This window comes from Rhinopithecus bieti, unplaced genomic scaffold (genome assembly GCF_001698545.2).
Source record: "Rhinopithecus bieti isolate Rb0 unplaced genomic scaffold, ASM169854v2 scaffold_2350, whole genome shotgun sequence".
Lineage (NCBI taxonomy): Eukaryota > Metazoa > Chordata > Mammalia > Primates > Cercopithecidae > Rhinopithecus > Rhinopithecus bieti.
This window is the reverse complement of record NW_016803902.1, coordinates 413,193-441,172: the sequence shown is the minus strand read 5'-3', so window position 1 is coordinate 441,172 and position 27,980 is coordinate 413,193. Positions and strand designations below refer to the sequence as shown.

Below are 27,980 nucleotides of genomic sequence, written 5' to 3'. Positions count from 1 at the left end.
GCGGAAGTTGCGCAGGGACTCGCGAGCGCTGTGGCGGCCCTGAAAGGATATAGGCCGTGGAGGGAAGGGGGCGGGCAGACGGCATAGGAAGGCGCCGGAAGTGGTCCCGCAGAGGCGGGGTGGCAGTGGGGCTGCCGAGGCAGCGCACTTGGCTGTAGCTGGGCTCCTCGGTTAGGTGCGCTGTCAGTCCTTTCCGAGTGCCGGCCCCAGTTTCTCCCGCCTCGGCCCAACATGGACTTCAGAGAAATTCTCCTGATAGCTTCCAAGGGACAAGGTGTCAACAATGTGCCGGTAAGTAGCAGCTGGGGCGTCATGTAGGGGGACCCTAATCTTCCAAGTTCGGAATGTATGTGGCCGATGGAACTTCTAGGCAGCCGCCTATCGGCTCCGGGAGAGGAAAGACCTGGACGCCTTATTTTCTTTTCTTGAATTTATACTCTTGGGAACTCGGGGGAAAAGGACTTGGGACGAGGTGCGGGAGCCTTCCTGTGAATGGGTTTCGCCGGCTTATTTACCCCTGCAACAGGGACTTTGCGGTTTGGGTGTTTTAGTTAGAACTGCTGAGTGAGCTGTGCCTGGCACGCAGTGGATTCTAGCGCTGGTAGTTTTTGGCTTCGGCATAAACTTCAGCCCAGAGATTGGGAAGGAAGTATGTATGTAAGGGAGTTACGGGGGTTGGGGTCCTTGGCCTGATAGCCTTTTGGCTGGTTTCTCATCGATCTTCAAGTCAAACGGTTAGTGATTTCTTGAAAGAATTCTCTGACGCGGCCCCACCCACTCAGCCACCGAGGTGATTAAATTATCACCTCCCAGGAGATGAGTATCATTTTTGGGAAGAGAAGTTTAGCAGATTCCACGAAATTCTTGGCCAACAGAATAGGCAAGCTAGTTTCAGCTTCCGTTTACTTGTGGCCTTCCAGATTTCAGTCTTTGTTTAAAATCTAGGTCCCATTTGCTCAGTTGATGTTTGTCAGTTCGCTTACAGTCGCAAGAGTGGTGTAAGACTTAAATGGTAAAGTGGTGGAGAGCGCCTGGTTTCTGGGGGTTGTGGCTGTTTTGCATAAGCTAATCATTTCCAGATTTTCAGATGGTACCCACAGCACAGCTGTAAACCGATAAGTTGCATGGTGATGCCTGCGGTTTGAGCAGTGAGGTGTAGAACTAAAACGACTCTCAAAGTCAATTCAGCTAGAAATGAGCTCCCACGAAGTGCTGTGCATTTCCTAGATATTCGTATATTGCAATATTCATTTTTTTCTGTTCTGCCTTTTTTTTGTCTTCTGAGGCTAGTTCATTCTTTTATCCCTTTGAAAATATTGATCTGAAAAAGGTCTGTATTTATGTTTATGAGTATGTGTATACACACACACACAGACATCCCCTATCCCAAGAACTCTAAGTTCCCAAGAACTTAGAGGAATAACCATTCCTCTAAGCCATGCGTCATAAGCTTTGCATGTTGAAGGTATAGAATCAAACCTTTGAAACCCAGATCAACAGATTTACTTTCTAGAAGCATCTGTAAATTTTCCAGATGAATCAATATTGGGTCTAGTAACCATTCATCTTTGCATAATTTGGTCTATATTTCATTTTAGATCTTATTGAATTTCAGTAGAGGTCAAAGACTAGCTTTGATGCTCAGGACTGTTCTATGGAAGAATCAGAACTAAGTCATTTCTTATTTTGAAAGCCAGTAGCTGCTGGGAGAAAAGCAGACAGATAACCCTAAAGCAGAAAATTTCAAAATATGTGTATATTTCATAATATATGCATTATCTACGATTGGAATAACAGGAATCAAAAAGGCGGAAAAAGTAATTTAAAATTTAATAGATGGCCGGGTACAATGACTTACACCTGTAATCCCAGCACTTTGGGAGGCCTAGGCAGGAGGATCACCTGAAGTCAGGAGTTCAAGACCAGCCTGACAAATCTGAAACCCTGTCTCTACTAAAAATACAAAAATTAGCCAGGCATGGTGGTGTGCGCCTGTAATCCCAGCTGAGGCTGGGACAGGAGAATCGCTTGAACCCAGGAGGCGGAGATTGCAGTGAGCTGAGATTGTGCCATTGCACTCCAGCCTGGGCAACAAGAGCAAAACTCCGTCAGAAAAAAAATTGATAATATAGCCATATATTTTATGAATCATGCATTCTCTGACCGCTGCCCGCCAAAGCTAGTAAGCCTAGAAGTTTGATTTAGTTACCAGCATTATAATTCTTATCTTTTTACATGGAATTAAAGTCACAAAAGAAACTATTTGAGGAATAGACCCATAAGGCTGTAGTTAAATTTCTTTTTTTTTTTTTTTTTTTGAGACGGAGTCTCGCTCTGCTGCCCAGGCTGGAGTACAGTGGCCGGATCTCAGCTCACTGCAAGCTCCGCCTCCCGGGTTTACGCCATTCTCCTGCCTCAGCCTCCCGAGTAGCTGGGACTACAGGCGCCCGCCACCTCGCCCGGCTAGTTTTTTGTATTTTTTAGTAGAGACGGGGTTTCACCATGTTCGCCAGGTTGGTCTCGATCTCCTGACCTCGTGATCCGCCCGTCTCGGCCTCCCAAAGTGCTGGGATTACAGGCTTGAGCCACCGCGCCCGACCTTTTTTTTTTTTTAAGATGGAGTCTCACTCTGTTGCCCAGGCTGGAGGCTGGAGTACGGTGGCATGGGTTCGGCCCACTGCAGCCTCCACCTGCTGGGTTCAAGCAATTCTCCTGCTTCAGCCTCCTGAGTAGCTGGGACTACAGGCGCTCGCCACCACATCAAGCTAACTTTTGTATTTTTGGTAGAGACAGGGTTTCACCATGTTGGCAAGGCTAGTCTTGAACTCCTGACCTCAAGTCATTCGCCCAATTTGGCCTCCCAAAGTGGTGCTGAAATTACAGGTGTGAGCCACCACACCCAGCCAAATTTCATGCTTTACTTGATTTGCGGTAACTTGATTCATCTAACTATTCCATTTACTTTCTCTTTATCAGCTTAATTTGGATACTTTCAAACATAAGGAATGTTAACGCATTTCTTATATACCCAAACCCCACATTTAGCATATTAACATTTTCACATATTTATTCCATCTATTTTAACATAAATAAATGCTTTTGTTCTTTTTTGTATCTATTTTAAAAGAAATAAAGCGTTTTTTCTTTCTTTTTTTTTTTTTGTTCATCTATTTTAAAAGAAATAAAGCTTTTCTTTTCTTTTCTTTTCTTTTTTTTTTTTTCTTGAGATGGAGTCTCTGTTGCCCAGGCTGGAGTGCAGTGGTGAAATCTTGGCTCACTGCAACCTCCGCCTCCCAGGTTCAAGTCATTCTCCTGCCTCAGCCTCCCGAGTAGCTGGGAATACAGGGGTGCGCCGCCACGCCCAGTTTATTTTATTTTATTTTTTTTTGTATTTTTAGTAGAGACAGGGCTGGTATCAAACTCTTGGCCTCAAGTGATCAGCCCAACTCAGCCTCCCAAACTACTGGGAGTATAGGTGTGAACCACTGAGCCAGGCCTGTCTTGAAATGTTTCTTGACTTGGATGGTGGCTTTCAAGGATACTTGCTTTGTAATAATCTCTTACACTGTACACTATGTCTATGATATTTCACAATTATAAAAACAAAGAAATAGAGAGTTGGGGACTATCATATCAATTAACAGCTTTATTTCTGGCCGGGCGCTGTGGCTCACACCTGTAATCCCAGCACTTTGGGAGGCCAAGGTGGGCAGATCACCTGAGGTCAGGAGTTCGAGACCAGCCAGGCCAACGTGGTGAAACCCCGTCTCTACTAAAAACACAAAAATTAGCCAGGCATGGTGGCACACACCTGTAATCTCAGCTACTCAGGAGGCTGAGGCAGGAGAATGGCTTGAACCTGAGAGGCAGAGGTTGCAGTAAGACAGAGGTTGCAGTGAGTGGAGATCATGCCCCTGCACTCCAGCCGGAGTGACAGAGTGAAACTCTGTCTCAAATTAAAGAAAAGAAAAAAAAAAAAAGACAACTGTACCCCTCCCTGCCCTATAAACACCCTGCTGATATGAACTTACTTGATTAATTGATCTGAGAACCACAGAGGCTTTGCAGTAACAGCTAGGCTGCATCTCTCTCTATTGATTGGTTCAATTTTTCCCTGTTCGCCAACTCCTCCTCCCACCTTCATTTGGAACCTATCAGAGCTAATGCTCAGAATTTAAGTCTTCAGAGTTCTTAGGTCAGACCTTTACTATGCTAAGGAAATCCAGTGACTAGCAATTATTAGACTAAAATTCAAACACCTGTACAGCCACTTCAGCCCTTCAGACTCTTTGCAGAGCTTTTTGTTGTTGTTATTGTTTTGAGATGGAGTCTTGTTCTGTCATCAGACTGGAGTGCGGTGGCGCTGTCTCTGCTCACTGCAACCTCCGCCTTCCGGGTGCAAGTGATTCTCCTGCCTCGGCCTCCCGAGTAGTTGGGATTACAGGCGCATGCCACCACACCCAGCTAATTTTTGTATCTTTAGTAGAGACGGGTTTTCACCATGTTGGTCAGGATGGTCTCAATCTCCTGAGCTCGTGATCCACCTGCTTCGACGTCCTAAAGTGCCAGGATTACAGGTGTGAGACACTGCGCCCAGCCAGAGCTTTATTTTTTAAAGGTACCTATTGTATGTCTTGAGAAGCTATGAGTATTTCCCTAATCATCATTTTTTTGTTTCTTTTTAACAGAAATACTTTTTTATGTTAAAGGTAGAATTGCATCAGGCCCAGAAATATTAGGCACACTATCATTTCCCGGTGGAAAACTGAATACATAATAACCGCTGATTCAGGTGATGAAACAAGTTGTCATCACTGGCGCTGTTTATATATAAAGGAGAAAAGGTATTTTTGGTAAACTTCCACTTGATTTTCCTCCCTGGGTTCCAGTAGGAAAAACAAAGTAGTTTAACTTGTTTTGGTAGAATACTAGAGCTTAGAATGTGGATTCTTACAGGCCTCACGTAGCTGTAATTTTTTTTTTTGAGACAAAGTCTCACTCTCGCCCAGGCTGGAATGCAGTGATGCGACCTGGGCTCACTGCAACCTCTGCCACCCGGGGTCAGGCGATTCTCCTGCCTCAGCCTCCTGAGTAGCTGGGACTGCAGCTGTGCGCCACCGTGCCCAGCTAACTTTTGTATTTTTAGTTAAGAGATGGGGTTTTGCCATGTTGACCAGGCTGGTCTCAAACTCCTGGCCTCAAGTGATCTGCCTGCCTTGACCTCCCAAAGTGCTGGAATTACAGGCGCGAGCCACGGCACCCAGCCATCACATAGCTCTAATTGATGGCTTGTAAAGCATAAGACAGCATATATGGTCTTTCTCCCAGTGAGACTGTGAAAAATAACCAGAAAAGCTACTGAAGCTCTGGTGTGACCTCCCCCTCACCCCACCCTCCGCCGCCACAAACCAAAAGGTAAAGGGCAAACCTTCATGTGGTACCAAGTATACCAGAATTTGGGGGTCTGCCTATAGCCCCTTAAGGATAAGAACCATAGGTAGTGAAAGTAAGAGCCCAGGACATTAACTAGGACAGCAAATTCAGATGTCTTCAGGGGCCAGGTAGATAATGTAAATTCTTGAAGTAGTCTGGATAAAAAATGATAGATGCCAAGCTCCATGTATTTAAAAGAAGCCTACAATTTGCATAGTAGTTACATTTTCTTTTAAAAAACACTGGGCCAACAAAAAGTTTCTGTAGATGACTTTTTTCTGCAGGTAACGTTTGATCTATAATGGATTGTAACTGGATTGCTACCCACCCTTGGATCCGTTCACCTTAATAACGAGGTCCTGGCAATATGATATTGAGCTTATTTGAGTGCAATTTGAGGATGGCTACCTGGGAAGACGCAGACTCCACAAAGCAGACAGATAATCCTACAGCAGAAAATTTCAAAATGTGTGTATTTCAGGATGTATGCATTCTCTTATGTGCCAGATAGTTCTTCTGCCTTACTAAATAGAATATAATGTAACCCAGCCTGTGACTGTTTTTCTTTTTAAGCATGATTCTCCACTGGGCTTACCCCTATGGGATAGGGGAGCTGTCTTTTAAAACATTCCAGTACCACATCTAAGATTTGATTGCAACCCCCTTTTGAAAGGTCTTGCCAGCTCAATGTTAAAAAGATCTATGATCATATGCCCAAGAGAAAGGAAAACATACATCCACATTAAAACTTGTACACGGCCGGGCGCGGTGGCTCAAGCCTGTAATCCCAGCACTTTGGGAGGCCGAGACGGGCGGATCACGAGGTCAGGAGATCGAGACCATCCTGGCTAACACAGTGAAACCTCGTCTCTACTAAAATACAAAACCTAGCCGGGCGAGGTGGCGGGCGCCTGTAGTCCCAGCTACTCGGGAGGCTGAGGCAGGAGAATGGCGTGAACCCGGGAGGCAGAGCTTGCAGTGAGCTGAGATCCAGCCACTGTACTCCAGCCCGGGCAACAGAGCCAGACTCTGTCTCAAAAAAAAAAAAAAACTTGTACACAAATGTTCACAGCAGCATTATTCATAATAGCCAAATGAAGTGCTCCAAAATGGAGAGATTTGAGAATCTTTTATATAGGCAAGGACTGAGGAAGCTTAACAGGATTTCAGTATTTTCTATACAAGGTTAATGCATAGTTGCAGCAATTTGGTAGTAGGCAGTGTTTCTTTTTTGGAAAGGGTGTATTTAACATTCCACATTAAGGATGTAATAGTCAAGGGATCTCTTATCTCAGTCAAGAATTTTTTTTTTTTTTTTTTTTTTCTGGAGGCAGTCTTGCTCTGTCGCCCAGGCTGGATTCCAGTGGCGCCATTTCAGCTCACCACAACCTCTGCCTCCTTGGTTCAATCAGTTCTCCTGCCTCAGCCTCCCGAATAGCTGGGACCACAGACATGCACCATTATGCCCAGCTAATTTTTGTATTTTTTAGTAGAGATGGGGTTTCACCATGTTGGCCAGTCTGGTCTCGAACTCCTGACCTCAAGTGATCCATCTGCCTTGGCCTCCCAAAGTGCTGGAGTTACAGACGTGAGCCACCACGCCTGGTGAAGGGTTTTTTGTTGTTGTTGTTTTTGGAGATGAAATCTTGCTCTGTAGCCCAGGCTAGAGTGCAATAGTGTGATCTTGGCTCTCTGCAACCTCTGCTACCCAGGTTCAACCCATTCTCTTGCCTCAGCCTTCCAGGTTGCTGGGATTACAGGCGTGTACCACCACGCCTGTGACTGTTTTTCTTTTTAAACATGATTCTCCACTGGGCTTACCCCTATGGGATAGGGGAGCTTTTTTTTTTTTTTGTATTTTTAGTAGAGATGGGGTTTCATCATGCTGGCCAGGCTGGTCTCGAATTCCTGACCTCAGGTGATCCACCTGCCTCGGCCTCCCAAAGTGCTGGGATTATAGACATGAGCCACCGCACCTGGCCAGGGGTCTTTTATCTCAGCCATGTGGTCTGAGCCTGGTACAAGAACATGAGGAAGTTAATTTAAAGCAAAAGGTCATTAATTAAGAGGTCATGCTCCAAGACTCCGTCTCCAAAGTCAACCTCCTCAGGGCTGAACAACCTTTAGAATCCCCAAAAAGACTCTCCATTTTCTTTCACAGATTTGAAGATTACTTGTCTCATGTCTGGGGCAGTGTTGGATTTCTAACCTAGAGCAGTACCTCTCAACTGGTGTTTTAGGGAGAGGGTCTTTTAGAAACTACTGTTCACCTTATTCCCATAGATTTTCTGTTATTTCCCTTCCCCATCACTACCAAGATAATCTCTTTCTAAGTAACAACCTTTATAGTGCTTACTCTGTGCCAGGCACTGTTCGAAGCACTTTATATATTAATTAATTTAATCACCATAATAACCATATAGTGAAGAGTATTTTACTAATGAGGAAACTGAGGCCTGTAACTTGCCCGTGGTCACACAGCTAACAAGTGATAAAGCTAGATGCGGTAGAGCAGATAATCTAATCCAGGCAGATTAGCTCCAGAGTTCTTGCTGTTAATTATGAGCTTGTGTTGAATGAGGGACGTGTACTGAGGATGGTATAGTGAGGAAGGTTGTTACCTACACAGCTTGAACCCATCCAATTCCCTATCCCCAACTCCAGCCTTAGGCAGTAACTCTATTTTTTTTTTTTTTTTTTAATGACATTCTTAGTATACAGTAGAGTCTGATGGGAGAGAAATGTAAAGGCCAAACCAAAATCATTTGGAAACTGATAGGCAGAAGGATGTTTACAGCTTGTTTAGGAGAGTGCCAGCATGGTTAACAGAAGTAGACTCTGAAGGTGAGGGAGGATAAGATGGAGGTACAGTTGTAGACCTTTCTGAAGTACTGGCATTATCCAAGAGGCAGGTGGAAATTAGGGAAAGGAAGTTAGAACTAGGGATCCAAGTTTTAGAGTTAAATTAGAAACTAGAGATGAAAGTGTTAGAGTCAGGCATTGTGGCTCACGCCTGTAATCCCAGCACTTTGGGAGGCCGAGGTGGGCGGATCATGAGGTCAGGCGTTCGAGACCAGCCTGGCCAACATGGTGAAACCCATCTCTACTGAAAATAGATAACATTACCTGGGTGTGGTGGCAGGTGCCTGTAATCCCAGCTACTCGAGAGGCTGAGGCAGGAGAATTGCTTGAACCCCAGTGAGCCGAGACCACGCCACTGCACTCTAGCCTGGGCAACAGAGTGAGACTCCATCTCAAAAAAAAAAAAAGTGTTGGAGTTAAATTAGAAGTGACCAGCATGGGCAACAAAGTGAGACCCCTCCATCTCTACAAAAAGTACAAAAATTATTAATAGCCAGTTGTGGTGGTGTGTGCCTGTAGTCCCAGCTACTCAGGAACCTGAGGTGGGAGAGTCACTGGAGCCCAGGAGTTTGAGGCCACAGTGAGCCAAGGTCATGCCACTGCACTCCAGCCGCCTGGGTGACAGATCAAGCAAGACCCTATGTATTTCTTTAAAAAAAAAAAAAAAAAGAGGTGAGGTGTGTTGTAGTGAGAACACTTTTGGGGCTGAGTTAGGCGATCTGGATTCTAATTCAGACTCTGCTATAAACTGTGTGATTGCCAGTAAATACACAGGTGTCCTGGGCCATTTCTAACATAGAGGTTGGACTAGAGACTCCATGAGACACCTATCTGATATTATTACATTTTATAATCAGGTATGTTTTTATAAACACAATAACAGTAATGTTTACATTTAACTCCATAGCAATTATGAGTAGCATCTTTTGGTGCAGGTTATTAATTTTTATCCTCTTAGCCATCCAGCTAAGCAGTTCTAATGGAACTATTGGTTTTCCAGGCCTACTTTCTTTCTCTGACTCTGATGTTCTGAGAAAATTTTTTAAAACTGTGTGGTAATTATTAAAGTTAAGGATGTAGCATTCTTTGAATATTCCTAACTCCTAATTCTAAGCAGGTATAAATCTCTTATGTAAAGCCATCAAGAAATGTATATTTTCTACAATTGAAACAATATGTTATCTCCTGGGTAAAGAACAGCTTTCATGGAGGGATTGACTTTTTTTTGTTTGTTTGTTCTCGAGATGGAGTCTCACTCTGTCGCCCAGGCTGGAGTGCAGTGGCGCAATCTTGGCTCACCACAACCTCCGCCTCCCAGGTTCAAGCAATTCTCCTGCCTCAGCCTCCCGAGTAGCTGGGATTACAGGCAATGCGCCATCCCACCTGGCTAGTTTTGTATTTTTAGTAGAAATGGGGTTTCTCCATGTTGGTCAGGCTGGTGTTGAACTCCTGACCTCAGGTGATCCACCCGCCTCGGCCTCCCAAAGTGCTGAGATTACAGGCATGAGCCATTGCGCTGGCCAGGGATTGACTATTGATTCCAACATAACATACAGTATTTGGTGTACACATATTTCTAGACTGATGTCTCCTTATTTTCTTAATCTGGCCTAGATGATACAGTTTAAATGAAAGGAACAGGTATGTCTTAAAGTGGCTTAAAATTTTCTAAAGCTCTTGGCTTCAGAATTACAAATCTTGGCAAAATCTCTGATGTTGTATTTAAATGACAAATTTCACTGTGGTGGATCATTCATTGGGGTGTGGCAGAATGACGGAGGTGGCTTGCAGTGTAATAAAATGGATATGCTTAGGATAAAAGAAACTCTTGTCCAGCTGCTTTCCATGAAGCTCAAACAATGAAGCAGCCTGGTGCCTTGAATCAGATTCAGAATTGATGGGTCCATCTTGATGTGCTGCTGCTAGGCTAAATGTGACCATGTGATACGAGGGGAAGTGCCAAATAGTTCTTCTGGGTTATTAAATAGAATGTAATGTAATCCAGCCTGAAGCTTTTTTTTTTTCTGTCTTTTTAAAAATGATTCTCCACTGGGCCACGCCTGTGGGGAACTGTTTTTTAAAATATTTCATTACAACACATCTTTTGATACCAGGGTCTATTGCAACCCCCTTTTGAAAGGTCTTGCCTGCTCAATGAAAAAAAGATCTGTGGTCATATACCTAATAGAAAGGAAGATGTGCATCCACATAAAAACTTGTACACAAATGTTCACAGCAGCATTATTCATAATAGCCAAAAAGTAGAGACAGTTCGAATATTCAGCTGATGAATATAAAAATAATGCATGGTATATCTCTACAATGGAATATTATTCAGCCACAAAAAGGAAGGAAATATTGATACATGCTACAACATGAACCTTGAAAACATGCTTAGTGAAATAAGCCAGATACAAAAGGCTACTGTATCTGTCAGTGTTCTCCATGGAGCCAGTAAGATTTATTTTAGAGAATTGATTATGGAGGCCTGACAAGTCTGAAATTTCTAGGGCAGGCCAGCAGGCTAGAAAATCAGACAGGAGTTCATGCTGTAGTTTGAGATAGAATTCCTCTTCTTAGAAGCCTCGGGTTTTGCTCTTATGCCTTCATTGTCATGATTGGATGAGACCCATCCACATTATGGAGGGTAATTTTCTTTACCCTGAAGTCAACTGATTGTAGATATTATATCTACAAAATACCTTCACAGTAATGCTTAATGTTTGATTAAATAACTGGGTATTATAGCCTAGTCAAGTTGACATATAAAATTAACCATCATAGCCACATATGATTTCATTTATATGCAATGTCCAGAATTGGTAAATGCATAGAGACAGAACGTAGATTAGCGTTTGCCAGGGTCTGAGGGGAGACGAGAGCGTGGAGTCATTGCTAAAGCCAAGAGATTTTTTGGGAGGATGATTAAAATATTCTGGAATCAGATGGTGGTGTTGGTTATAAAACTCTGTGGATGCAGTTTGACCCTTCAACAACATAGGCTTGTGGCTGGGCGTGGTGGCTCACGCCTGTAATCCCAGCACTTTGGAAGGCCAAGGCGGGCGGATCATGAAGTCAGGAGATCAAGACCATCCTGCCTAACACAGTGAAACCCCGTCTTTACTAAAATACAAAAAAAAAAAAAAAAAAGCCAGGTGTGGTGACGGGCGCCTGTAGTCCCAGCTGCTCGGGAGGCTGAGGCAGGAGAATGGCCTGAACCCAGAAGGTGGAGGTTGCAGTGAGCCGAGATTGTGCCAATGCACTCCAGCCTGGGCGACAGAGCAAGACTCCGTCTCAAAAAAAAAAAAAAAAAAAAAAAAAGGCTTGAAATGTGTGGACCCGCTTATACGTGGATTTTTTTCCAATAAGTTTTTTTAAAATTTGTGACAACTTAAAAAAACCTGCAGATGAACATAGCCTAGAAATATTTAAAACAATTAAGAAAAAGGTATATCATGATGCATAAAATGTATGTTAATTGACTATGTTATCAGTAAGGCTTCTGGTCAACTTTGAGTTGTTAGTAGTTAAGTTTTTTGGGAGTCAAAAGTTATACATGGAATGTTGTTGTTGTTGTTGTTGTTGTTGTTTTGAGACGGAGTTTTGCTCTTGTTGCCCAGGCTGGAGTACAGTGGCGTGGTCTCAGCTCACTGCAACCTCCACCTCCTGGGTTCAAGCAATTCTCCTGCCTCAGCCTCCTGAGTAGCTGGGATTATAGGTATGCGCCATCACGCCCAGCTAATTTTTTGTGCTTTTAGTAGAGATGGGGTTTCATCATGTTGGCCAGGCTAGTCTTGAACTCCTGAGCTCAGGTGATCCGCCCGCCTTGGCCTCCCAAAGTGCAGGGATTACAGGGATGAGCCACCGCTCTCAGCCGGAATTTTTTCTTACTGCACAGGGTGGTGGCATCCCATGCACCATGTTTAAGGGTCTGTATATCAAAAACCATTTAATTCTATACATTAAATGGATGAATTTTGTGATATATGAATTACATCTCAAAGATTTTCTTTTTGAGACAGAGTCTTGCTCTGTAACCCAGGCTAGAGTACAGTGGCACAATCATGGCTCACTGCAGCCTCTACCTCCTGGGCTCAAGCCATCCTCCCACATCAGCTATGTAGCTGGGACTACAGGTGTGCATCACAATGTTCGGCTAATTTTTGTATATTTTGTAGAGATGGGGGTCTCAGTATGCTGCCCAGGCTAGTTTCGAACTCCTGGACTCAATCAGTCCTCTCACCTCAGTCTCCCAAAGTTTTGGGATTACAGACATGAGCCACCATGCCTGGCCATTCAAAGATATTTCCAAAAATATAAAGATGATCTGTAGTGACCCAGTCTTTTTTCAAGGCTGTGAACCTCAACTTTGTCTAAGAGTGTTTTAATATTTTACTGGTATTTGTGCTGTTGAGGTTTTTTTTGGTTTTTGAGGTTTTTTTTGTTTTTTTTTTTTTGAGATAGGGTCTTACTCTGTTGCTCAGGCTGGAGTGCAGTAGCACAACCACAGCTCACTGCAGCCTCGACCTCCCTGGCTGAGACAATCCTCCTGCCTCAGCCTCCCGAGTAGCTGGGACCACAGGTGTGTGCCACTGTGCCCAGCTAATTTTTAAATTGTTTGGAGAGACAGGGTCTCCCTATGTTGCCCAGGCTGGTCTTGAACTCCTGTGCTCAAGCAATCCTCTCGAATTAGCCTCCCAAAGTGCTGGAATTACAAGTATGAGCCACTATGCCTGGCCTGAGTACATTTTTAAGCTACAGAGGATATAAGAAATTAATTGATTATGGCTCAGTTCATATAAACAAGATTAAGCCTCATTAAAGCAGTGCTGACCTTGCCTTACTGCTAGCTTTTTAAGTTGTTTAGAAGATCAACAAAATAGACGTTGCATAGATTTATTGAATTTCTTCTGCATCATAAGGACAGGACAACAAGTACTGCAAAGTTGTTGGGTTAAATGTGAGACCAGCTTAAGTATCCTTAAAGATTAGAGGTGTTTAAAAAGGCAGAATTTGAAATCAACATATAAATTGATGAGAATAGGTGTATACTTTGAAAAAAAAAGCTAAAAGTAGCCTTTGTTATTCTTTTCAAAGCAAATCTGAGTCCCTGAACACCACCTTCCTTTTCTACCTTTCCTGTATTTTTGTTCCCTAAGTCAGTGTTTTGTTTCTTTCTTTTTTTTTCTTTTTTGAAATGGAGTTTTGCTCTTCTCACTCAGGCTGGAGTACAATCACCCAGGCTAAAGTGCAGTGGTGCAATCTCGGCTCACTGCAACCCTCTGCCTCCTGGGTTCAAGCAATTACTGCCTCAGCCTCACGAGTAGCTGGAACTACAGGCGCCTGCCACCATGCCTGGCTAATTTTTTTGTGTTTTTAGTAGAGATGGGGGTTTCACCATGTTAGCCAGGATGGTCTCGATCTCCTGACCTCGTGATCCGCCCACCTCGGCCTCCCAAAGTGCTGGGATTACAGGCGTAAGCCACCACACCTGGCTTAATAGTATGTATTTTTATATGAATTGGAAAAATGTAACTAGTTGTTCAAGTCAGTCATTTTATGGATATTATTGCTGAGGTAAAGCTGTAATAATAGGTCATGATGTTAGGTCTGTGGTTTGTTTTTTTTTTTTTGAGACCAAGTCTCACTCTGTTGTCCAGGCTGGAGTGCAGTGGCGTGATCTTGGCTCACTGCAACCTCTGCCTCCCAGGTTCAAGTGATTCTTGTGCCTCGGCCTCCCAAGTAGCTGGGACTACAGGCATGAGCCACCATGCCTGGCTACTTTTTGTACTTTTAGTGGAGATGGGGTTTCACCAGAGTTCGAGGCCAGGCTGGTCTTGAACTCCTGACATTAAGTGATCTGCCCTCTTTGTCCTCCCAAAGTGCTGGGATTACAGGCATGAACCACCGCACCCGGTGAACTCTGTATATTTTTTAAAATTAGTAAGTAATAGTAGGGGTAGTATACCACAAAGGCAAAAATCATAAAGGTAGTATGCAAATGACTGAAGCTTGCTAATAAACACTGCATTAAATTATGTCCCATTGACACTGATGTTTTCCCTTTTGGATACCAGTATTCAGTCAAGAGCAGCTTTTTGGTTTGTCATATCCCACTTTCTATCTCTTGCAGTCCCAGGTTAAGACGAAAGATATCTATCCCAAATTCATGTTAGATAGTGCTCAGTGCTGGGTTATTTGGACAGCAAACCAGTCCTGTTTTAAATAAGTAACGCTAATATATGTATTTGCATTTTTCTTGGGGAAAACCTTGTATGGGGCTTTGATTTGTATGGGGCTTTATAACTCTATGAGCTATATAATGGACAGGGACAGGAAATTTTTGTTTTTTGTTTATTGAGACGGAGTCTTGCTCTGTCGCCAGGCTGGAGTGCAGTGGCATGATTTTGGCTCACTGCAGCCTCTGACTCCCTGGTTCAAGCGATTCTCCTGCTTCAGCCTCCCAAGTAGCTGGGTTTACACGCAGGCACCACCATGCCCAGCTAATTTTTGTATTTTTTGTAGAGATGGGGTTTTACCATGTTGGCCAGGATGGTCTCGATCTCCTGACCCTGTGATCCGCCTGCCTCAGCCTCCCAAAGTTCTGGGATTACAGGCGTGAGCCACTGCACCCAGCCTTTTTTTTCTTTTTTTAAAGAGATGAGTTCTCACCATGTTGCCCAGGCTGGGCTCTTAACTCCTGGGCTCAAGCGATCCTCCCGCCTCAGCCTCCCAAAGTGCTAGGATTACGGACATGAGCCACTGCGACTGGCCAGGAAAATCTTAAGTGTTGGTGAAAAGAAAATCCACCTTCCTCTGCTTCCAAATCCATTAATGGGATGGAGTAGAGTGAGTGTGTGCCTCTGCTTACAAGTTTTTGTATGTCTTAATTTGAATCATATTCATGGTGCCCTTTCCACAATGAAAATGTAAGCTCCTTGTGATTAAGACCTGTGTTTGTGGTTCTTTTCTTGTAAACAAGGACAATTTTATATATATCTAGTTAAGTTAGCAGTATTCTCTTTCTTCTCTCCCTTTCCTTCTCCTTTTTCTCCTTTAAATATTGAGCCCCTATCCACTATGGAAAGAGTCTAAAATTTACAAAGATACGGACTTTAAAGGATCTCATTGTGGCCTAGCCAAGGTGACTGGGAAAGAAATCTGGATGCTGTCTTGGGATTTCTCTCTATTAGGGATATGTCACTTCTCAGCATTGCCATCATGCAAGATTTTCAGGTTGGATTAGAGCCTGCTTCCTTGGCTAGCTGCTTCGTTGGCAGACTAATTTACTCGGAACTTCCAGCCTGTTTCAAGATATGTCGTATTTGGCAGCCGTAGAGTAAGCACATATATTTTGGTTTTCCTCCAAGAATTTCATACATATTTGGGAATAGTTTTTTGGTTCCTAAGTTGTCTCAATTTGTTCTTGGACATGTTTCTTTTTCTGCTAGCCATAGCAACAGGTACATTCGATGAGAATGCATCTGCCTAACAAAACAAAAAAAGGAGGATACTTTAAAAATCTCATTTCCTGGATTTAATTTGGAATGGTCCTAGAGGTGACTCATCCCTGGTCTGAATTTATTTTAGCTCTATGTTCATCATATTTCTCTCATAATGGGTGCTTATAAAGTGGAAATATTTTTCCTTTTGTAGTTCAAATTAATATTACTTGAGTTTAGTACTTTCTTGATGCAGTTCTATAAAAACTGAGGTCCAGAGGCTTCATCTGTGCCAGGATAATGTAAGCATTTTTGGGGTGTTATAGGAACCTGTCTGAAAAAGTTTGCGAGGCAAATTAACATTTACTGAACATAAGAGCTACAGTTAAAGGTTGCCGGGAATTGGGCCTTTATTGCATAGATTTTTTGAAATGCTTTTTTACTGTGGTTTGCCCCTAGTCTTTGTGTGTGGTCAAAGTAAAACCTCAGTGTTTCCACATTCTAGGCGAAATAACACACGTAGCTATGAGTCCCTACTAGAAAATCATCTGGAGTAGTCAGGAGAGAAAATAGTTGTGAGGAGTAGTTTTTTCTGTTTGTTTGAAAAGTTGGACTTCGAAATGCTTCATTCTAAGGCAGGCTATTTTTTAACTCAGAATTTTATACATTTACTTACTGATTGATTGATTGATTGATTGAGACGGAGTTTTGCTCTTTCGCCAACCTGGAGTGCAGTGGTGCAATGTCGGCTCACTGCAACTTCTGCCTCCTGTGTTAAAGCCATTGTCCTGCCTCAGCCTCCTAAGCAGCTGGGATTATAGGCATGCGCCGCCACGCCCGGCTAATTTTTGTATTTTTGGTAGAGATGGAGTTTCACTATGTTGGCCAGGCTGGTTGCCAACTCCTGACACAGGTAATCTGCCCGCCTCAGCCTCCCAAAGTGTTGGGATTATAGGTGTGAGCCACTGCACCTGGCCTAAATCAGAATTTTTTTTTTGAGATGGAGTCTTCTCTGTCACCTGGGCTGGAGTGCAGTGGCAGGATCTTGGCTCACTGCAACCTCTGCCTCCCAGGTACAAGCAATTCTCCTGCCTCAGCCTCCCAAATAGCTGGGATTACAGGCACCCGCCACTATGCCCAGTTAATTTTTTGGGTTTTTAGTAGAGATAGGGTTTCACCATGTTGGCCAGGCTGGTCTTGAACTCCAGACCTCATGATTCACCTGCCTCGGCCTCCCAAAGTGTTGAGATTACAGGTGTGAGCCCCTGAGCCCAGCCTAAATCAGAATTTTAAAACACAAATAGTCGATTCTTCTAGGTGGTGATTTCATTTAGTTACCCAGTCCAGGTACTTTTTTGGAAAATAGCCTGAAAACAATGCTTCTGTGAATTGTTCATTTATGCATGATTTTGGGATATTACGTAGAAACTTTGTACCCAAAAATCATCATATATAATAAATATTTAGTCTGAAATTTTATAGCTAAGCTTTACTATGGGTTATATGATCTCTCAGTTATTCAGAATAGGTTTCATAGTTAACATTTATACCTCTTATTACCTGGCACAGTGCCTTATACCTAATAATGTATTTTAAAAGTTGAATTGCTTGTAACTTTTACTGTTTTTGTTTTTAGAAAAGGTATAGTTTGGCAGTGGGGCCTCCAAAAAAAGACCCAAAAGTTAAAGGTGTCCAATCAGCAGCTGTACAAGCTTTTCTTAAAAGGAAAGAAGAGGAGCTTAGACGGAAAGGTATGTATCTATAGCCTTATTCTCAATTTTAAAGTCTTCCATCTTCACATCTAGCTTGTACTAAACCAGTGGCTGTTTATAAAAACATAACAGGTCAACAGATTTGGGAGGGTGTGTGTGTGTGTGTGTGTGTGTCCAGGTTAACTGACTGTATTCATGGCTTTACATATGTTATCTCGATCATTTGTATAAACATTTTCTTTTTTTCTCCCCTTGAAGTAACAGATTTTTGGGGGTTAGTAGCCATGTCTTCTAATTGGCCATAGTAAGTCCCCAATCAGAACTCCATTCTTTAACTTTGGTTCTGAAAGTGTTTCTACCCATTTTGCGTTTTAATTTTTATTAACAGAATGCTATCTAAAAGGCTAAACTAGAGATAAGTTTTAACGTCTTTATCTCAAATAGTTCTACTTCATGCAAATACAAAGAAACTGATTCAATATGTTTAAGTATTCATTGAATCGTAATTAATAACAACTGCTAAGTGGATACTAATGTTCTCTTAACTTGGTAATGCATTTGGTTTGAAGTATTTTCTATATTTAAAGCTGAAAACTAAGTCTCCCACTTGCTTTAGTCATATAGAAAAACCCATATGTCTCCCACTCATTATGTAAAGATGACTCATTTGATACTTGTTCAAATGACTTCCTCATTTGATTCCTAGATGTCTTCAAACTGTAACCTGAACATTGTATTTTCACTTGAGCAATCTTGAGATCTTGAAATAATAACATATTCTTGTTTTGTCCCTTTTAGCCTTAGAGGAGAAAAGGAGAAAAGAGGAACTAGTGAAAAAGCGAATTGAGCTCAAACATGACAAGAAAGCAAGAGCTATGGCCAAGAGGACAAAGGATAATTTCCATGGTTACAATGGGATTCCTATTGAGGAAAAGTCAAAGAAGAGGCAGGCAACAGAAAGCCATACCAGCCAAGGAACCGACCGAGAGTATGAAATGGAAGAAGAGAATGAATTCCTTGAGTACAATCACGCAGAGTCAGAACAGGAGTATGAGGAAGAGCAAGAACCTCCCAAAGTTGAAAGCAAACCAAAGGTCCCCCTTAAAAGTGCCCCACCACCTATGAACTTCACTGATTTACTCAGGCTGGCTGAGAAAAAGCAGTTTGAACCAGTGGAAATCAAGATAGTGAAGAAATCAGAAGAGCGACCTATGACTGCAGAAGAACTTAGGGAGCGAGAATTCCTTGAACGAAAGCATCGGAGAAAAAAACTTGAGACAGATGGAAAACTACCTCCAACTGTGTCCAAAAAGGCACCCTCTCAGAAAGAAAGTGTGGGCACAAAACTAAGCAGAGGTTCTGGAGACAGGCATCCTTCTTCCAAAGGAATGCCCCTTCCTCATGCTGAGAAGAAATCAAGACCCAGCATGGCCAATGAGAAACACCTTGCTTTGTCTTCATCCAAATCCATGCCAGGAGAGAGGATCAAGGCAGGATCTGGCAATAGCTCCCAACCCTCACTTCGTGAGGGCCACGACAGACCTGTTTTCAATGGAGCTGGAAAGCCTTATTCCAGCACCTCTTCACCAAGTGTCCCAAAGACTCCTGCTAGCAGGACTCAGAAATCTGCTATTGAGCACAAAGCCAAAAAATCTCCATCCCATCCTAGCCATTCCAGGCCTGGGCCCATGGTCACCCCACACAATAAGGCTAAGAGTCCAGGTGTCAGGCAGCCAGGCAGCAGCTCTAGCTCAGCCCCTGGGCAGCCCAGCACAGGAGTTGCTCGACCCACAGTTAGTTCTGGCCCTGTGCCTAAGCGCCAGAATGGCAGCTCCAGCTCAGGACCTGAGCGATCAATCAGTGGGTCCAAGAAGCCAACCAATGACTCAAATCCCTCTAGGCGGACAGTCAGTGGTACATGTGGCCCTGGACAACCTGCAAGCAGCTCAAGTGGCCCTGGGCATCCCATCAGTGGTTCAGGTAGTTCTGCAAGACCCTTGGGCAGCTCTCGTGGCCCTGGCCGACCTGTGAGCAGTCCACATGAACTTCGACGACCAGTGAGTGGCTCAGGCCCCCCTGGGCGGTCTGTCAGTGGCCCTGGGAGATCCGTAAGTGGCTCAGTTCCAGCTGGACGGACTGTCAGTAGTTCAGTCCCAGGAAGACCAGTGAGCAGCTTGAGACCTGGGCGAACAGTTAGTAGCTCAGGTCCCACGATAAAGCCTAAGTGCACTGTTGTCTCCGAAACAATTTCTTCCAAGAATATCATTAGCCGGTCCAGCAATGGACAGATGAATGGAATGAAGCCTCCCCTATCTGGCTACAGATCTGCCCAAGGTAAAATTTCCCCTCATCCTATAAGAGTATATATTTGGCATTAGGAAATTGGAAAGAGTTTTTATATTATCAGGGACCCTGTGAACCCCTCATGTGCTGTCCTTTAATGTACTGTAGTTTTGATAGAATCATGATGTTTTATCTGTCCTGTGGTTGAGAGTTCCTTTTTTTTTTGTTTTGTTTTGTTTTTGAGACAGGGTCAATCACAGGCTCAAGCAGTTCTCCCACCTTAGCTTCCCAAGTAGCTGGGACTATAGGCATGTGCCACCATGCCTGGCTAACTTTTTATTTTTTATAGAGATGGGGTCTCAATATGTTACCTATACTTGTTTCTAACTCCTGGGCTCAGAGATCCGCCTTCCTCAGCTTCCCAAACTGCTGGGATTATAGGCATGAGTCACTATGCCCTGCTGAGAGTTCCTTTAATGATCATGGCTTGGAAAGGTCTTTAGAAAGAGACTTGTCTAGGATCTCTGTGTTCACCCTTGAAACGTCTCCAAGTGTGATAAACTTAGCTTTGTGATTTGTGAACATTCAGGGTGAATGTACGTGACATATATGTATGCTACAGTGGATGAATTAATCTACTTTTTCCTGAGGACTAAAGAGACTTGTCTTCAAGGATCAGAGTGTAATTGGAAGCTTATTCAGCAGATATTTCTTGGGCACCCATTATGTGCCAGGAACTGTTTTTAGATTGTACTTGTGTTTCTGCCTGTTATAATGGTTAGTATCAAGGTCCTAAACACTGATCCTTCAGGAATCTACTGTCCCAAGGTATGTGATCATTGGTGGCACCTGCTAGCTGCTAGGTCATACTTGCTTTATGCTAATAGGCATTTATTAAAGCACTTGTTAGGCTCCATGGAGATATAAAAAGGAACCAATGATTGAATTACTTGTTTTAAATTTCCTAGTTAAGCTAGACCATTGATTCTTAACAAGGGCAGTTTTGCCCTCCAGGGGACTTTTGGCAATCGTCACAACTGGGGCTATGGGGGATGCTACTGACATCTACTGAATAGAGGACAGGGATGCTGCTGACAAACAGTGCAGGGGATAGCCCCCTGACAACAAAGAATTATTTGGTCCGAAATGTCATGGAGCTAAGGTTGAGAAACTAAGCTAGGGAGACAAGCCATGCATATTATAACAACCGTAGAAGAACAAAAGAAGTGTCTGTAATCAAAAACTAGAAAGTAGTTGTTCCCAGATGCTGGGCTGTTGATCAATGCCTGTCTTAATCAAAGCATTTGATAAAAAAAAATGCAAAGTTTTATCAGTCTTTTGGCAGAATGACAAAATAAGGATGATGTAGTGAGTTTTCCTACAGTCAAAGTTACTCAGTTTGAATAATAATCCTGAGAATCATTCATACTTCATTCAACTTTAAATTTTTAAATGAAATTGTGATTATAGTAGATGGTAGCTGCTACTTTTGGTCTTTACTTGGCAAAAGTTAATGATTCTGTGGAGGTTTGTAAACTGTATTATTTTTAGAAATTTTGCTGATCTTGGCCAGGTGCAGTGGCTCACGCCTGTAATCCCAGCACTTTGGGAGGCCAAGGCAGGCAGATCACCTGAGGTTGGGAGTTTGAGACCAGCCTGACCAACATGGAGAAACCCCATCTCTACTAAAAATACAAAATTAGCCAGGCGTGGTGGCACATGCCTGTAATCCCAGCTACTCGGGAGGCTGAGGCAGGAGAACTGGAACTGCTTGAACCTGGAAGGCAGAGGTTGCAGTGAGCCGAGATTGCACCATTGCACTCCAGCCTAGGCAACGAGTGAAACTCTGTCTCAAAAAAAAAAAAAAAAAAGAAATTTTACCGATCTCATAAATTCAGAAATATTGGCACTACTAAGCTAGAAAATGGAACAAGACATTTCTGGTAAGCCCTGGGATAAAACAAGAGTGCTGTTCCTCCTGGATACCATGACACAGCAAGGATGATGACTCCGTGCTAAGGGTCAGCCTGCTTGCTTTGGTTTTTAAGGATACCATCTTAATGATGACTCACAATTTCAGTTTACATAGAACTGCATTGGAACCATTTTAAGTTGCAATATTCTTTATGGTTTCTTAGGTCCTCAAAGGCTTCCCTACCCTACTGGTTACAAAAGGCAGCGAGAATATGATGAGGAAGATGATGATGATGATGAATACGACTCTGAAATGGAAGATTTTATCGAAGATGAAGGAGAGCCTCAGGAAGAAATATCCAAGCACATTAGAGAAATTTTTGGTTATGACCGAAAAAAGTAAGACTAAAGAAGATTCAGATAACTATGACATCCTTTTCTTATTTTAAATAATTCATGTCATGGGGTAATAAGCTAATAGTAGAGGCACTGAATATAATTCTTAATTAGGAACCCTTGTGTGATTGTTGTTTTAAATAAATGTACTCTTTTAGCACTAAATATTTTATATTTAATTCAAAATAGTTTCTGTAGTTATTTGCATGAGGAACAAAAAAAACCCTTTTAAATTGTTACAAGATATATATTTAGTGAGATTGAAGCAGCTTAGTGTAGTAGAAGTAGATTGGCTCTTGAAAGAACAAGCTGTATGTTCTTGGTCCGTTAACCTATCTGCTTCAGTTTCCTCTGGTCTAAAGTCTTTCCCCACCTCATGATGGTCATGAAGCTCTAATTAGATTATTATATATAAAATAATTTTCATATATACTGTGCTTTCAAATTTTAATATAAATTATCAAGTAAATGTAGGTGAGTGAGTTGAGGAAGCACTGTAGGATTGGTACCTTCATGAACATTAGCTTCAGAATAGTTGCCCTCTGAGGGTAATAAGGGCTTATCTAAAAATTGTCTTTACTTCAGAAACCTACCTCTATCCATCCTCCACTCCCCTCACTCGATGCCAAGCAAGGAGTAATTCTAAACGTGTGCTTGATTTAGTTTTAAAGGAGATACTGATTTTTTAAATGAGAGGACGTAGTTCCTTTTGAAAATTGAAGTTTTCTCTTTTTATCATTTTGATTTCCTTTTGTCAGATACAAAGATGAAAGTGATTATGCCTTACGTTACATGGAAAGTAGTTGGAAAGAGCAGCAGAAGGAAGAAGCAAAGAGGTAAGCATAAAATTTAACACACTTGTGCAAAATGTCCTAAAATTCCTTTCTGCTTATTGCTACAGTTGCACCATTGGGAACTGGGGCTTTGGGCCAGAGAATTCTGGATTCCAATCCTGTTTACTAGCTGTAGGGCCTTAGACAAATTCCTTAACAGTTCTGTTTTTTCACTGGTTTTTGTTTTTTTGTTTTTTAACAGAGATGGGGTCTCACTGTGTTGACCAGGCTAGTCTCAAACTCTTGGCCTGAAGTGATCCTCCCATCTCAGCCTCCCACAGTGCTGGGATTACAGGCATGAGCCACTGCACTGGACCGTCACTGGTTTTTTTGTTTGTTTTTAAGAGATGGGGTCTTGCTTTGTTATCCAGGCTGGTCCCAAAGTCCTGGGGTCAAGCAATCCTCCTGTCTTAGCCTCCCAAAGTGTTGGGATTATAAATGTGAGCCACCATGCCCAGCCTATTTTCTTCTGTAAAATGAGAATATACTGTTTTACTCATTTAAGTATTACGAGGATTAAGACATGTGTACAAGGTGCCTAGTGTAGTGCCTCACATGTATGGATACACAGTAAATGTTAGACGCTTTCCCTAATCCTGTTGTAGCAAATTCTTGCTTTTCTTTCTGTATCAGACACATCTCAATCTTGGTAACCTGTAACATTGCTGGCCTCAGGGATATAGGTATATTATATTTCCTCTGATTTCTGTTTGGCTGTCTGATAGTAAGCTAATGATAATTTCTCCACTGGGGTAAAAAGTAATTACTTTGTTTATAGTGGTTTGTTTTTTGTTTTTTTTTAAGAGATGGGGTCTAAGACTCTGTCACCGAGGCTGGAGTGCGGTGGCATGATTGTGGCTCACTGCAACCCCCGCCTCCCGGGTTCAAGCAGTTCTTCTGCCTCAGCTTCCCAAGTAGCTGGGACTCCAGTTGTGTACTACCACGCCCAGCTAATATTTGTAATTTTTAGTAGAGACAGGGTTTCACTATATGTTGGCCAGGCTGGTCTGAAACTCCTGACCTCAGGTGATCCGCCTGGCTCGGCCTCCCAAAGTGCTGGGATTACAGGCGTGAGCCACCGTGCCCAGCCATAATGTTATTATAGGTAAATAATTCATCTCAGCCTCAAGCCAGTATACTAAATCTTTTTCTCCCTCTTGCCCATAAAATTTCAAACTAAAGTGTTGGAAGAGAACAAGAATAGAATGTTAATGAATAAATGCTTCTTGCTGTTTATTTTTAAAAGCTATTGAGATAAACTTATATTTTATTATTTTAATGGAAATACTAAGGTTTTTGTGGTGTGTGAGTTCTTTTTCCCACTACAATTAGGGTCTGTGACCCTTGGTAAAAAAAAAATCCCTGCTAGTTTGTTTTCAGTGGTAAAGCCTTGAAGCATTTTGAGAGCATCAGCACAATCCATGTGAGCTCCCAGTTGGAAATTTCATTCTTTTTAAGGAAAGTGATCATCTCATGTATATTAACAAATACCCTTTAAAAATTCTTTGGCAGCTTAAGACTAGGTATGCAAGAGGACTTAGAGGAAATGAGACGTGAAGAAGAAGAAATGCAACGTCGAAGGGCCAAGAAGCTGAAGAGGCGTTAGCTGCTGCTTTTATTTTTATGAAATTCTAGAGCTGCTCTGCTGCAAGGATTTCCTGCCTTCAGACTGAAGAAGTCCCCTTATCATTTTAGATTTATACTTGGGTACTCAAGGAGAAGGAATGCATACTGTCATTTGCAGGCTGTCATTTGAGCATAAAATATTTTCAGATATTTTCCAGGGTGAAATCTGTAATGCAGAGGATATAATGCCCACATGTGCTCTTATGAAGTTAACTGTTCACAGATGCCAGCCTTGATCCTGATGAGCTATGCACTCTTATGTGGGGCCAGTCACCAGTCAGCCAATCTTTTATTGTTCCTTTGCTACTTTGAAAGGAAAAAAAAGGTTGTCTCTTGATTTCTATAATTCTGCTGATCTGTGAGTAGGGCACTGCCCTGCTCCCAATCAAAATTAGTCTTTTTATAAGAAACCTGGACCTTCCATGAATGTTGCCAGCAATAAAGTGACTTGTCCTAATCTATGGATTGAGAACTTGAAAATGTAGAGTAGAATTTATAACTATCATATGGATGTCATCCTGTGACTTTGAAGTACAAAGTAGAATAAATTCTGTATTCATGGATTGGATGCTGAGCATTCTTACTTATTAATTTAGGTGGCTAGAATTAATGAAAAAATTTTCAAGTTAAAATACAGGTTATAACAGTATAATATTGTTTTCTAAATTTTCCTTTCAGATATACTGTTATGTTGGCTTTAGTGTAAGATAGACAAGGTCACTGTGCTGATTGATTTTATCTAAAAAAGTTCATTTTATATTGAAGAAAAAATATTTTATTCAAACATTAGATTTGAAAGAGTAATAGTTTATAAAATAAGGAAGTAACATGTGAGGCTCCCCCCTCCTCCCCTTCCCCATCATAAAATATTTTGAAATCCCAAGGTGCCCCGTACCTCGTGACATTAATGACTTCATTTTTTAGCTTGAATTTGTTAGCAAATATTAATGGCAGAAAACCAAAAACTGAATTTATGGTATCGAGAGCACCACCTTCTCTTTTTGCCCATATTGCACTTTGATTTCAAACTATGCACTGTGAAGAGATTTTTTTCCCCAGGTAGGAAGGGATGTTCCTTGTTACCGTTATTTTACTGAGCTGTGGAAACTCATTTTCACCCTTTTTAAAGTCATAAATATAGGCTTAATATCCCTTAAGCTTCAAGTCCAAGCAGTTCCAGTCAGGCTGACTTAGGATCAGGCTGGAAGGAAGCCAAGTCTCAAGAACTGTCAGCAACAGAAAATGAGATATGATGCTAGAGAGCATTTGTCCTTGACTGTAAGTACGGAGGCTTGGGGGAAGTGAGACATAAGCTTGTAGGAATAATAAACGTTCTACAATAAACATTCTGGCTATCTTAAGCCATTGTATGGGGGAGATTAGGAAGTAGGAGGGATTGTCCTACAACAGGCCCTTATACTTCAATGGCCCAAATGTTTTGGTTTATTCCTTTTTATCCATAAAGTCTTTATTCTTCAAGTCTGGGTATTATAGATTACCATTGTTAGCCTCCTTTAATGGGACCATATGAGCCAGGCTTTTATGACTGACTCATTTTGAATTGAGTTTCAAACTTTGAAAGTGCAAGGATTTAATTTTTAAGTTGAATCCCATGAAAGGTGTCATCATCACTAGGAATGACACCCTTTGTAACTACATATAGAACTGCTACAATGGTAGTAGAAAATCCTATTGATTTTATCTCACCCATCTCAGATACCTTCAGTGAAATTAAGGGTAGTGTGATGTCCCATGTAATAAAACAGGCTTAGAACACCAGGTCCTCTGCTGCCATTTATGTGCTTTTATTCCCCCTTCAAAAATTTTTTATTGGATATATATATTTTTTTCAATATTCAGACTCTGAAATCTGTCATTACAATCAAGTGCTTGTCACAGCTGAAAGATTTCTGGTAGCTTAAAGTTTACTAGTAGTAAATTTATGATATGGTACAGTTGTTTGTACAGAAAGGCACCATTATATTAGAATAAATTTCCAGAACTTAGTGGGAAGAATCAGGTTTTAACCTTGTGTGTCTGTTACTTCTGAGTGCATTTCTGTAATATAAATGTTGATTTGCATCAGCATTATAAAAGAGCACTTCTGTGGCTCATTTAAAAGGAAAAAAAAGGTTAAGTCTTTTAAATTTTGGACTTGTTTCCAAATCCTGTCTTCCATGTTGTTCTTCTGCACTTCCTGACCACTCTTATAAAAAGCTCACAAACCTTTGAAGAAACTGGAGTAGGCTGTTATTTAATTAAGGTTTACAAATTAAATGCTTGATTTTTAATGTATTCTCTACTGTTTTGATTTTTGGATTTTCTTAATTCAACATTTGAAGATGTGCCTTTTGGGTAATGTTAATCACGAATGTAGTGATATTTCATGATTGTAATAATGTTACATGATGATGGGTGTGGCATTTTCTAACAAACGATGTGAAAGGAAAGTAGTTTTCATAAAACTCATGGCTCTGATTGCACAGTCCCACTTGCTTTTGATACTGCTATGTCAAAGCAAAGAGCTCTTCTTTTAAGGCTACTTTCAGAACTTTGTATTTTCTCTAAACTATAAATGCAGTTATGTCCAGTTGGAGGCCAGGGTACCACATGTCACAGGCAGCCTTACATGTGTGCCGTGAAAAGGTTCAAAGACCGTTAACAAAAAAGTAAGTCTGGCCGGGCGCCTGGTGGCTCAAGCCTGTAATCCCAGCACTTTGGGAGGCCGAGGTGGGCAGATCACTGGAGACCAGGAGTTCGAGACCAGCCTGGCCAACATGGTGAGACCCCGTCTCTACTAAAAATTTAAAAATTAGCCAGGTGTGGTGGCACGCACCTGTAATCCCAGCTACTGGGGAGGCTGAGGCAAGAGAATCGCTTGAACCCAGGAGGCGGAGGTTGCAGTGAACCAAGATAGTGCCACTGCACTCCAGCCTGGGTGACAAGAGTGAGACTCCGTCTCAAAAAAAGAAGGATGTGGGAACTCAAATTTTCATTTTTAATGTAATCCCCAAGATTTTCCCTAAGAAATAAGTTGTTTTGTATTTTGTAACTTAAAAGCAGCTATTAGTAAATTTCTGAGATATAGCAGGAGACCAAAACATGTTTGGAAAGAGAATAAATATATGAAGAGAGACTGGTTGTTTTATTTTCAATGTATTGAATATATTAGACTACTATTTATTTTCTGAGTGGATGTGATTAAATATTCAGACGTTTAGTGTATGATTAAGAGTGAGATAGAGATTTCTTTGGAGTTATTAAATCCATCCTGTCTTTTACATAATGGACAAATCAAGTTAAAAAAATTTTTAGGTAGCTTAGCTTGTTTTCTGGTGCTGTTGACCTGCAAGAGAATATACTTTTGCATATACAGGTGAAAGTTTTGCAATTTATGTATATAAGAAATTGTAGGCATTAAAATATTTTACTGATATTTTTGCTGGTTTGCATTTATTGATTAAAACTTTGAGATATTC

At 41.8% G+C, this 27,980-nt stretch overlaps 1 protein-coding gene across 1 annotated transcript; it reads left to right on the top strand.

Annotated features, from left to right (window-relative positions):
* On the top strand, window positions 1-27,937 carry SPTY2D1 (SPT2 chromatin protein domain containing 1). The gene is made up of 6 exons (XM_017858182.1): window positions 1-291; window positions 17,374-17,488; window positions 18,248-19,783; window positions 21,871-22,045; window positions 22,801-22,878; window positions 24,388-27,937. The coding sequence occupies exons 1-6, from the start codon at window positions 232-234 to the stop codon at window positions 24,479-24,481; spliced, it is 2,058 nt and encodes a 685-aa protein (XP_017713671.1). The 5' UTR covers window positions 1-231; the 3' UTR covers window positions 24,482-27,937.
* The last annotated feature ends 43 nt before the right edge of the window (window positions 27,938-27,980 follow it).

Coding starts and splice junctions, on each gene's coding strand:
- SPTY2D1 (XM_017858182.1), top strand. CDS start 232: ATGGACTTCAGAGAAATTCTCCTGATAGCTTCCAAGGGACAAGGTGTC. Junction 17,489..18,247: donor AGAGGAGCTTAGACGGAAAG/GTATGTATCTAT, acceptor TGTCCCTTTTAG/CCTTAGAGGAGAAAAGGAGA. Junction 22,046..22,800: donor TTTGGTTATGACCGAAAAAA/GTAAGACTAAAG, acceptor TCCTTTTGTCAG/ATACAAAGATGAAAGTGATT.